This window comes from Solanum lycopersicum, chromosome 8, assembly GCF_036512215.1.
Source record: "Solanum lycopersicum chromosome 8, SLM_r2.1".
NCBI classification, from domain to species: Eukaryota; Viridiplantae; Streptophyta; class Magnoliopsida; order Solanales; family Solanaceae; genus Solanum; species Solanum lycopersicum.
The window spans coordinates 49923444-49936058 of NC_090807.1; the positions used below are offsets into that span (position 1 = coordinate 49923444).

The window sequence follows — 12615 nt, forward strand, 5'->3', positions numbered from 1 at the left end:
CAAAGTTGAGTTGAAAGTTTTTTTATCCATATAATTTCCATATAAGATTTAACTTTTGTAAACTTCAAACGATCATATCTATTAGAATATGAAAAGTTATGTGGCTCATAACCTATCAAATAGAAATTCTACGAATCTTCTTTTCAACGCCTCCAAATTTTCATCATTCTGAATTCGGAGTAGAGAGTTATTTAATTGTATGAAATAATGCAGGCACTTTTGTTTTGGACGTTGGGAAATTCTAAATAAGGAAATTTCTTGTCCTTATACCCCTATAAAGCCCAAAAAAGATTTCCTCAACTTCTATAAAGCCTTAAACAATCATATTTCCATATATTAACTCCCTCTCATCTCTCAAACTGTAAGACAAAATTATAAGGAAAATCAAAGCAAAAGACTTTCAAGAAATAATGTTATAAATATTTTTCAATATTCTTCTTCAAGTAATGTTCATTAAAAATCGTTTCAAGATTATTCTTCAAGGATTTTCAAGAAACTAATTTAAGAATCTCAAGAAAAGATTTCTTTATTGTTCTTTTTCAATTTAGGGTTCTTCCTCAAGATTCATGTAGCGTTTAAGGTATGTAAGATTGTTAAAGTGGGGAACTTTGTACTTCATCACGCTCTACTCCTACAACATATGTTGTTAAGATCAAAGTTAGGGTTTTCACCCAAATTCGATGATTTTGAATTCCTTTTACTCCCTCCGTTTCAAAAAGAATGACCTCCTTTCCTTTTTAGTATGTTTCAAAAGGAATGACATCCTTTCCTTTTTAGTATGTTTCAAAAAGAATGATCTCTTTCTTATTTTTGTAACAACTTTCCACGTGTCATGTTTAATGCCACAAGATCAAAGGGCAATTTTTGTGCATTTGACCTAACTTTAATTTATGACCACATGATTCAAAAGTCTTCTTTATACTCTTAAACTCCGTGCCAAGTCAAACTAGGTCATTCTTTGTGAAACATAGGAAGTATATCTTATCATTGATTGATTTTTATCATTAAAATTATGGTACTTTATGTCATTAATTATATTTGATGTATGATTCATTCTCTTATACCACATCGACCCCTTTCTAATCAAAGGTATTTAAAAATCTTGTCGTAGTATTTCATATGCATTAATTTCACAAATAACACATGTTTAAGATTTTAAAGAAGTTTTCAAGAAAGCGTTCAAGAAAACATATTTTACTTATAGTATATTATTTTCAAGAAAGTTTTCTTACATTTAATTTTTCATGCCCCGAGCCTACACTCTGGGCGTGGCCGATATTCGATGACCGTTGCTGGCACAAAGCGGAGCCTTGACCTGCCTTACTTACTCAGCTGAAAAATTAAACACAATAACAGTCTATATAAAGAACTTATGAAATAAACTGAGAATGTCTTTAAAAGAAAACATTCAACCGGCCAAAATGGTTGCTCATGTCTCATAACAAAACATCTGAAATACAAAACTAAAGACTCATAACTAGTTGTCGGACTATTTATAAAGCCTCTAAATAACTGGGATGGATGTTGGGAAAAACACCAGAGCATCCTAATGAACTAAACTAAAAAGCAATAGAGCCCTCCGAAATGTAGGGAGGCTCACCACCGACTCTGTATTGCTCAACTGGATCAACTGTGCGCTGGATATCGATCCTTGTTACCTACGTCTGCATCATGTTATGATGCGGACCAACTGATATCAGTACATTGAATGTACGAGTATGCGAGTTAGAATGCTAAACAGTATTAACATATGCTTGAAAGGAAAATCTGAAGAATTTACCTGGCTCAACTTAACTCTACAAGACTGAACTCATTTCAATATATAGAAATTTAAAATAAGTGCCAAATAAATAAAAGTTGTTTAAGAAACATAACGTCAATTCTGTATGTACGCAATGATACAATATAACTCTGAGATGTATGTAAAAATACATATAACTATATATATAACTATATATATATATATATATATATATATATATATATATATATATATATATATATATAAAATACATTCAATTTTTGTGAGAGTTTCTCTAACCGACAATCATCACTTAAGAGCTATAGTGATGGTACAACATTTTGTCTCACGCTGCCAAGGTTGTCCTATACCTTGCCATTGGTATAGATACTGAACTACATACTAGGTGGATCCATCAATCTATGCTAAAAAGCACTAAAATAATCATCTAAAAAGTATGACCCTTTTCTACCCATGTTGGCTACATGGTTTAGGGGGGTGAGAGTTATCTGAACTCTTTCCCATATCAGTGCTCAATACTACTCCAAAAAGTATCATTATATTAGCTCTTATGTTTTTAAAACATATTACTTCTGTGGCTTGAGATTACTGCTCAAAACTAAGCTCAAAGACTATTTTGGAAATCTCAGTTTTCCTGCTTACTTCATTTAGAAAGCTATTACTCTTTTTTGAAAACTAGCCCGAAGGCTCTTTGAAAATCTTAGTTTCCATTCTCATCTAAATGTGAAAACATTTTATACTCCTTTGAGAATACTTAGTCTCCATATACTTCTTTGAAGAAAAGACTTCACCTTACTCTGAACTGAACTCAAATTAAGTCTTAAAATGAAGTTAAAATGTTTGTAAAAAACTTATGAAACTTGAAATGAACTTCTTCTCCTTATCTTTTACTCAACTTGATTTTTTAGTCTTATAAAAAAGTTAAAAGTAAGTGTAATAGACTTCTTGAAAAGACTCTAAGAACTTTCTAGACTTGACTTTTAACTTTCCTTGAATTTGAAGTTATGGATTCAAAATGATAATTTGTATTTCTGGGTGATTTCTATATGTTTAGAAGTCATTTAATTTAGAGTAGTTAGAATCATTAGAAAGTGGTATCACATGATACACGAGTTCTAACAGAGATTGTATCTAATCAAGATAATGACTTTCTATTTTCCCCTCCTAGTAAGTTATATAAATTAAGTTATTATGTAATACTAATGTTTAACTTTTTGGGATTATTTGAACATTATTTTAACGATATTAATTACTATTTATGTGATGTAGCATATCCAAAGACTCGAGAATTTCTAACACCATATCGGAACATTCGATATTGGTTTGGACATTATCATCTTAGGTGTTCTATTGTATAAGAGGCATTTATATTCTATTGATGTTCAGAGATACGTTGTTATTGGGTGTTATGCAGTTCATAATTTTATCACGAAGGAGCGTATAAATGAGAATTTTGTAAATAAATACGATGTAATTCAATTAATATTTGATGAGGAAGAAGGAGAAGATGAAGAAGTGTTGAATGAAATAAATGGGCTTGATTGGACTACTGCAAATCCACATATAAAGAGTAATATGCGTGAAGAACTTGTACTTCAACTAATGCAAAGAAGATGGAATACTTGAAAGTTTTATATTTTCATTATTAGGCACGTTTTATAATATTTGAACACTAGAATATGATCTTACTATTTTATGGATAATTATTAAATTATCTTATATTTGGCCAACAAAATCAAAAAAAGATTTGATTAGTTGAATAATCTATTTATAAAGATATGCTTATGTTGAATTCTTAAAAATATGAGAAAATACATCAAATCTCCCTTAAACTTGTCCGTAAAATTCACTTTAACATCATAATTTTACGGGTGTTTAAATATCCCTTAAACAACTTTCAAGTGAATTAAATACCACCATATACATACAATACCAACTTCATAATTGGAAGGTGAAGTACGCATGCACCACATAAGCGCCACCTCAATGACACATTGATAACACGTCAGATTGTGGAAAAAAATTAATTTCATTTCTTTTTTCTTTTTTCTTTTTCACATCATTTTTTGTTCTCATTTTCACTGTTCACTCATCTTCCTCATTGTTCCATGTCCTTAATTATTTCAATAATCAATACAATACAAAAGTAATTGTTACCCTTTGCAATGATCCAACACCCATACATTATTTCAACTAATTTTATGAATATTATGTGAAATAATGAAAATGACTATACGTCGGCAAGTGCTTCAATGACAAGATTGAAAAATTATCATCATCGTTGGAGCTGGATTTGTTGGTGTTACTCTTGCTCATACTCTTGGGAGTGTTTATTTTCAGTTTCATTTTTTGTTGTTTAACTTACTATTGTAAGTTTTTTGAAAGCTCAATCTTAACATCCATGGTTGCTCTAAGAACAACCATCAACCACTTATATGACAATCACCGGAGTTGTTGTTATATTATGCTCAAAATTGACATATTTGATGGTGGCTCGCTTGAAAGGCAAAAAAAATGAAAACAATGAAGGGGAGAATGGAGGAAAGATAGGAAAAGGGTATGGCCAACGTTTTTTCCATGGTTGCTGACGTAGTGAAATTTCTTAGCGAGATTTGGTGTTCTCACGGCGGCTGAACTCTCGCAAAAGGTTTAAACGGTGATGAACGAAGAACAAAGGGGTTGAGTGAGGTCTGGCGTGGTTGAGTTTTGTTGAATTTGATGCATTTGTTGATTTCTCTCGAAAGTGACCACCGACGGTGGAACAAAGAGAGTTGGTATAGATTGAAGTTGGACCCACTTCCCTTCCCTTCCCTTTTCACCTTTTATGTTATTTACGTGCTTAGATTTTATTTTTTTGCCACGTCAATCTCTAAGGTGATATTTAATTTACTTGCAAGTTGTTTAAGACTATATAAATAAACATAAAATTACAGTGCTAAAGTAAGTTTTGTAGACAAGTTTGATGGGGTAATCTATGTATTTTCCCTAAAAATATCCATATTATGACTTTTATTTGCTTATCACGTAATATAATATTTTATTCTAAAATCAAATTCAAACAATTAGAACTTTTTTTGGACCAAAAGTGATATTTTCGTTGAAACGGAATTTTATAATATTTTATTAGTATAATGTCTAACTTCACATGCACATTTATAAAATGACAATGTACAGATTTAGATAAGATATGTATTCAAATCAAAACACCTAAATTTTGATGCACATGCTTACTTAGATTCAGACGTCTAAATCTTAAAAGAAACAAATGAGGCCTAAAACACTTGGGTGGATTTGAGCTTTCAGGTGAAAGAATTCTATCAGTTACATCGGCTAGTCAAATTGAAAACGAATGTGAGAAAGAAGCAACGTTACAAAAAGTTACAAAATCGAAGGGGGCCGATGCAAGTCCCCGCGAGCTACAAAACGTATCCCTCCTATTCAACAACTAAACCTTAAATGATACAATTTTCTTCCACTTTTTTTCACATTTTCCTTTTCCCTTTTCCAGAATTTGCACTAATCTTCCGTTCCCCCCATTTACAGGTACAACAATTTTCTTTTTTTCTTTTTCTTCATCTGATGGATTTTCTAGGATAATGACGTGTCAAAAACTCCTATACCTTCACACCTCAGTATACCACAACTCGGAGAAGCCCTGGTTGTGGCTCAGAGTAGTCAAGGCCCTCCTCTAGAAGGTAACGCTGGACAGAAATGGGAAGCCTGGCAGGAGTACGCGAACCCTTTGTATGATGTCCTGTTCCAACGCAAATATAAACCTGTATTCGCTGCTCTGCTGATCTGGCAGCATTCCTCAACACAGACAGCTCACGCTTCAGGACATGAATCGCTTCAGTAACATGAAGACCATGCAGATCTATGATTCTCTCTTGTCCTCTTCCATTTCCCTGCATCTCTGGGTTCCTGCAAACAATTTTAAGCACACCTAAATATTCTATATGTTCAAAAGTCTTTGTAGGGTGGGGGGCTGATGCACAAAAACTTTATCAGCAGAGGAGGTTATGTTTTGTCACCAAAAAACTCAATTAGCATGAATTTTCAACATTATCATCCCTGTCATTTTTCATCATTGCACAATGACGAAGCAGAAAATCACAGCACCTGGGAATTGGTAAAGCTACCAAACAGAACATGCATGAAAAATTCTGGATATCAATAGGAAGATGATATGATTTCGAATAGAGCAGAAAAAATTTAATAGTTACTGTGTGAGATGAAGATTGTGATGATAAAGAATTCTACAATTCAAAAATCTTGTTAAAAGGACATCACGAGGATATGAAAACGTAAATATGAAGAGTTTAGGGTCTCAGAACATAGACGACAACATACTCACTGCCACAAGTGGGGTCTAGGGACTGTAGGATGTACCATACCCCTACCTTTGTGAGGTAGAGAGACTGTTTTTGATAGACCCTTGTCTCAAATGAAGCCAGAGCATAGACATGGAAAAATAAAAACAGACCTTAGGCGATATATAGATTCTTGAGCCTTCCCATGAGCTGCCTTCATCTGCATATTGTGAAGTTGTCCCTTGACGCTCAGTTCTTTGGCCAAAGCCTTGTTACCAATAAGATATGCCTGACGTGCCTACTCAGACAGTTACATATATTAAGGATCTTGTAGTGCGGCATAAGAGAGCCAAGACTACTTGACATGATCATAGAGAAAATTCCTGCCACAATGATTCTCAATCCCAAAAAAGAAAAAAGAACAATGAATTCATCATGTAGTGAAGCTGAAAATCAATCATTCCACTGGTGAAACATCCAAAATATTATGATAACCCTATAATAAGATGGTCTAGCGATTTGTACAGCCGTAGTAGCATTATTGCTAATACACTTAAAAATGATTTTATGATTTCTTTTAAGCAGATTTTAACCAACTGTCTCTTCCTGTACAACCTTTTGCACTTCATAGTTGTACCAAGGAAGACTGCACAATTTGTTTTCCTAATCCAAAATGTGCACACTTAATTATATCCAGCAATCAAAGTCTTGCCTTCTATCTCACAACAGGAAAATAGTTAACAGTAGAATGCCAAAGAATATAGGCACACAATTTTTGTATTCAAAATCTTTAATTTTTCATCTTCATATGTCTTGAATATATTTACAATGCTTTCTTTTTATATTAAGTTCAAACAAACAATAACAGAAAAAAACAACCATGACAGAATTGTGTATCTAATGATACTAAATTGTTTAAGAAAAGAACAGCAATCAAGTTAATTAGATGTTAATGAATCTAGATGCACTATTTTGATATCAAAATAGATCACATAGAAGTCAGACACCATGCATGGAAGAATATACAAGGCAGAGGATCAATATGCCATTTTAATGTCCAATGACATCAAAATTCAATAAAATCTAAGAAATGCTCCAATTCCTTTTCCTGGGTCATGATTATAAATTTTTTAAACAAGGGTGTAGTGCAAGCAATCACTATACTTTAAAAGAAGCAGGGCTTTGGTTCAGTGGTAATGAGTAAAGACACAACATGTAATGTGAGGGCCAGACAAACATCATAGGTTCGATCCTGCCACAAACAAAGCCTGGCATGTAGGCTGGAAGGAGGGTAGATTAGTGGGCCCATACTCTCCATAGTTTCAAACCTGTGCATCACCAAGAGCCAGGAGCCACAGGGGATTGCTCTGACATCAAAAAAAGAAAAAGAAAAAAGGAAGATTGTATCACTTCTGACTTCACATCAATAAAATGCACCTACAGTAAGCTTTTCCAAGGATCATCACTAGTTCTTGGTCAGATTTCCAAGTTAGTTCCCCTTACAAGCATATGATACATGGATCCATCACGCCTTCATGGCCTTCTTACTTATTTCTCCTTGGGGTTTTATGGGAGAAGAGGGCTTAAGTACTATGCCCTTGTGGCTTCACATACAAATACGCATGAACATTGAAGTGAGTTCACATCTACGTATATTCTATCCACCTTTGCAATCATGATGTACACCACATACCTGTTCAAAGTATGCATTACGCAAGCGTGCATGGTCACGAGCCTCTTCCCGCATTTCAGAATATATATTTGCTGCAATCTCAACAAAGTCAAAGCACATAGATGGGCAGAAATTATTTTCCTCAAATGTACATTCAAAATTATATTGGCTGCTTCAGTAAAGAATTACCAACTGCTTCTCCAGTTTCAAGCCAGACAGGAGCTGCACGTGTGGAACCTCGGCTCTGCAACCTATCACCATAAACTCCCCTACTCTGTCCACCATTGTAAGAGCTAGCCAATACAGGTGAATTTCTACTTGATCCAACACTACCATCAGCTACTCCAGTCCTATCATACTTCCATATGCTAGAATCCTGAGATGCCATCTTCCTGACAGCAGATGCAAAATCTGTAGCACCTCGAAAAGGGATGGAAGAGCCAGATCTAAAAAGAAGGGTGCTCTCTTTTTCAGAAGGCCTATAGGGATTGACATTTTGTTGAGCATCACTGCCAGAGTACTTTAGGCTGCTGTTTTGACTTTCTGCCACAGAAAGAGCAGGGAAATCCAGAGCACTAAGATTTGGAGCCGACAAGGCTTTTGAATTCAGATTTTGATTAAACCCACCATCAACTTGAAGCTGTAATAAAAAGCTTTGAGCCATTAGTATGTAATTGAAACGTCCAAAAGAACAAAGTATCCAATTGAAAATCAATCTTCAAAACTATCAGAGATATGACCAGAAGTTCTACCACCTCCCACATTGTGTCCATTACCACTATTCTGTCAGTACAAATAATTTAACTGAACATCTAACTTATTTTGTATAATCGTCAGAAGAATTAATGCTTCGGACTCAAGACAATCTAAGAAATAGATAAATGACATAGACTACTAGGACACTGAAACTCAATGATAGAAGCTAATTGATTAAACTTTCTTTTGTAAGTAGCTGATTTACTAAACGTACCAATAATTGAATTTCTAGACATTTATAACTGTAGAACGCTTAAACATCATGCGTGGAGAAAATCTGGATTACTTAATTTGATGAAGACACAGTGCTCAAATAATTCTAATTACTGAACAATATTTCCCAAAACTTGGAAAATATTCTTTTTGAAATAATAAACATGATCAAAAAGAAATTCAAACAGACCACCAAATCCCAGCCCATACTGATCAATATAATTGCAGCAACTTTAAACTAACGGATCAATTCTTGAAAATTAGAAAGTCAATTTCCTTACAAAACTAAAAAATTCTACATTACTGTATCCATAAAGATTAAGAAAATGAAACATACCTCAAGCTGAGTAAGCATTTCAATTGTCAGATTCAAGTCACCTCCATTGGCATAGTACACCTCTCCAAGACTTTCAGCAGCAAAACCAGGAAATTGAGAGGCTAAAAATTCAAGAGGGTTTACATCTGCTTCAAAAAATGGTTGCTCGTTCATCATGTCTCCAAAGAAGCTGTTTCCTGAATTCCCGTTATAATGAGGCCCCTCCCTAATATTGGCAAAGGGCTGGTCACTAGTCAGCGATGGCTTGTCCCAGGGTTTAGAAGGCAGATGAAAACTAGTTGAGGATGCATCTTCGCCAAAAGATGTAATAGGATATCCTGTCTTTTCAACAAAACTAGTACCATTAATGCGATTAGGAGATAACTCCAGCTGGTCCTTCAACATGAAGCCACTGCCAGTTGAGGCAGGGAATATTGAAGCTTCATTGACATCAGTTACTGATAATCTAGAAAATGGAAGACTGCTGATTCCATGAGAATCATCTTCTCCCATGACATTAAAGTCCGGTGTAATATCATCCGGGAGCTGGCGACGCCAATACTGGTGTGCTTCATCATCTGAGTTGTTCGAAGCAGATGATTCTGATCTATCTAGTACAGCTTTTCCAAGAGTAGTAGTGGAGTTAGCGAACTTTGATGCATCGGTGCTGCTAGTGCTACCTGAGGGTGATCTGAGTGCAAAGGGTACAAATTCTGCGGCATTTGGATTCAAGCTTGTCGCTTTTGCTAAGGTTAGCTTTTTGTCACTGGTTGGAGTCCCTTTTCCTGATAAGCTCATTCTTTTTTCTTCGTTATTATTTTTCCTTTGTTTTGTTTCTAGTTGGTTAAGAAAAAAGGGTGTCTACATACATCATGAAACTTCTAATTATAAGATGGCGCAACTATGCAGTCAATATCACCCAAACCCTGCCAAAAAAGAAAATGAAAAGCTTACTTAAGAACTTACCTCTGTTTATCAACATCTTTTAAGTCCAGACGTCAAGATAAAAAAAATAATCATAAGCACCAATGACCTCTTTTCATAGTTCAAACCGAGAACAATAGCGTAAGTCAATGTTACCTTATTACTTCAAACAAAATCAGATCTAACTGACATTATGAACAAACACAACTATAAACAAATATGGTATGATAATACTAACTAATTGCATGATCATGTCTAGATTCATCTAAATTTTTAGTTCAGTGCATATTCAGTTACTTCAACCAACAATCCCTGATCATCGAGTCATCTGTATCAACCCCCGTAACCACCCAACCCTATATGATATCCATTTCATTCCAATACTACCTAATTTCGCTCACATAATCTACAAGAATAAAACATGCAAATTTTGTTAAATAAACCAGAATAATCAGAGCTTCATGACAATTGAGTCACATATCACCATAATTAACCAAATTAACAAGATGTCCCACAATTCAATAAACTAATCATCTTTTTTTTTTCACTGTAAGTCACTTCATAAATCCTAATCATGCAACGCAACAGTGAATTCTCTAAACCTCAGTTTGCAGCCAACTAATTTCAATACACAGCGTAAATCACTACAAAAAGACTTAAAATAACATATTTACTGAATAAACAATACTAGTAAACTAAAAAAAAATGCTTAATTGGTCAGACACAAATAATATCCGTAGATCTCGATGATTCTCCACAAGAAAATTGAAATTGAACACTAAGCACAGAAAGAAAAGAACAAATCAACCAAAAATATAAGATCTGAGACAGAGAGATAGAGAGATAGAGATATTGATATATACACCTTTACGAAGCTCGATTATGGACGAAACATAATTGAATGGATCCATTAACTGCAGACGTTGATGATAATATATATATATATTCAGATTCAAAGATAAGAAAATATGTAACAAAAATTATGAAAAAATGAAATAAAAATATGAAGACGAAGAAGAAAAGTATACACCAGAGAAAAATACAAAGCAAATAGATATGAGAATTCTTCTGCTTGGCTGCTGTTCTTCGTCTTCTTCAATGTCTTAAGCTGAGGTAGAGAGAGAAAGTGAGAGAGAGAAAGTGAGAGGGTTTTAATTTATTATTTTATTTCTATCTATATACTATATAAATCAGTATATGTTTATCTATCTGCTATACTATTGCTCTACTAATTCTAGCATTGCTTTTTCTTCTCTTTATTTTCCTTTTTCTTTGGTTTTTAGCTTTTACGAAATCCTCTTGTTTGTGACCACATAATAAAAGGGCAATAAAACCTCAACCCTGTGCCACTCAATATCAACCCACCCCTTTCTCTATACGCCGCCCTCTCTTCACTCTCACGACCCTTTGAGCCAATTGTAAGAGATAAAATATATTTTTTTTCAATAGAGATTTGACTTAAGAAAATGTTCGAGCAAATTATGGTACTTAAAAATATAGAGGAAAAAAAAGTAAAACATAGAGTTTCACATATAGAAGAATAAGAAATTACATAATTATCAAACAATGTTACTAATTAGTGAGAAGAGAAAGGGTGGAGGTTACTATTACCCCTACCTCTCCACATATAGCGTAACAATATTTGGATATCTATTAACCTTTTACTCAAACATAGTTCAAGTATAAATCATCTACTATTTTAAGGCCTCATTTGTTTTTCTTCGAGATTTACACTAAATTCGCATATCATCTGAATTTGGGTGTCACATTTGAATGATTAAGATGTTGTCTCGAAATTTGAAAATCAAATGATTAAAACTGTTTATTTTTCAACATATAAATATACATAATTTTTATATATAGAATAAATATACAATTCAAATTAAAATAATCAAACACTAAACATTAAAATAAAGTCATTATTAGATTGAAAGAAAAATGTATGCTTGCTAGTGATAGGTAGAGATAGTTTGTAGTGGTGATGGTTATGTTGATGTTAATAGTTGTTGTTAGAGTTTTTCAATGATGGCGGTGATAGTTGTCCGCTGAAGGTGTATGTTATTGTGTTGACTATTATAATAATAGTGATGGTGATGGCTTTGGTTGTTGTATTGGTGAAGTTGGTGATCATTAGTAGCTGGTGAGTGTTGATGGTGGTGGCAGAAGAATGTGTGTTGGATGATGATGTATGTGTGGTAATTGAAGGTGACGGCTACAGAGACAGGGGTACCTATGTTGTTGTTGGTGGTGGTGGTATTGACTAAAGAACGTATGGTGGTAGTGTGTGGCAATGTTAGTTGTAACGGTGGAGATTCTCGGTAGTAGAAATTCACCATAGTGATTCATAGTAGTGGTGAAGGTAGTGGCTACCGAGGCAAGGAACAATGAATGTAATTATAATAATTTAGGATGTAAGTGTGGTAGTAGCTAACAATATTTGTTAGCAACAATGGTAGTTGTGATAACAGAGGTAGTTGGTGGTAGATAATGGTAATGGTGGTCGACAATGGCGATAGTGATAGTGATTGTGGTGGCAAATGTGGTTAGTGGTGGTGGATGATTGTTGTGGATAGAGTAATTGTAAATATTATTCACACAAGAATACATCTTGATGATATTAAACTTTGTTCTAGATCTTAATGAATAAGACATATTCAAATCA

General features: G+C 34.0%; 1 protein-coding gene across 3 annotated transcripts; it reads right to left on the bottom strand.

The window, feature by feature from the left end:
* Window positions 1-5028: 5028 nt before the first annotated feature.
* Window positions 5029-11549, bottom strand: LOC101263232 (polyadenylate-binding protein-interacting protein 7). Of its 3 annotated transcripts, none has more exons than XM_069288010.1 (7): window positions 10984-11549; window positions 10819-10867; window positions 9051-9955; window positions 7934-8384; window positions 7766-7836; window positions 6246-6370; window positions 5029-5683 (listed from the first exon to the last, which is right to left on the bottom strand). In XM_069288010.1, exons 3-7 carry the CDS (start codon window positions 9825-9827, stop codon window positions 5392-5394), a joined length of 1716 nt encoding a protein of 571 aa, XP_069144111.1. In that variant the 5' UTR covers window positions 9828-9955; window positions 10819-10867; window positions 10984-11549; the 3' UTR covers window positions 5029-5391. The 3 variants fall into 3 exon arrangements, 2 of the variants coding, with proteins under 2 accessions (XP_069144111.1, XP_010324993.1); XM_010326691.4 differs by having other exon boundaries at window positions 10997-11279; XR_011211120.1 differs by having other exon boundaries at window positions 5250-5683; window positions 6246-7439; window positions 10984-11335.
* Window positions 11550-12615: the final 1066 nt, after the last annotated feature.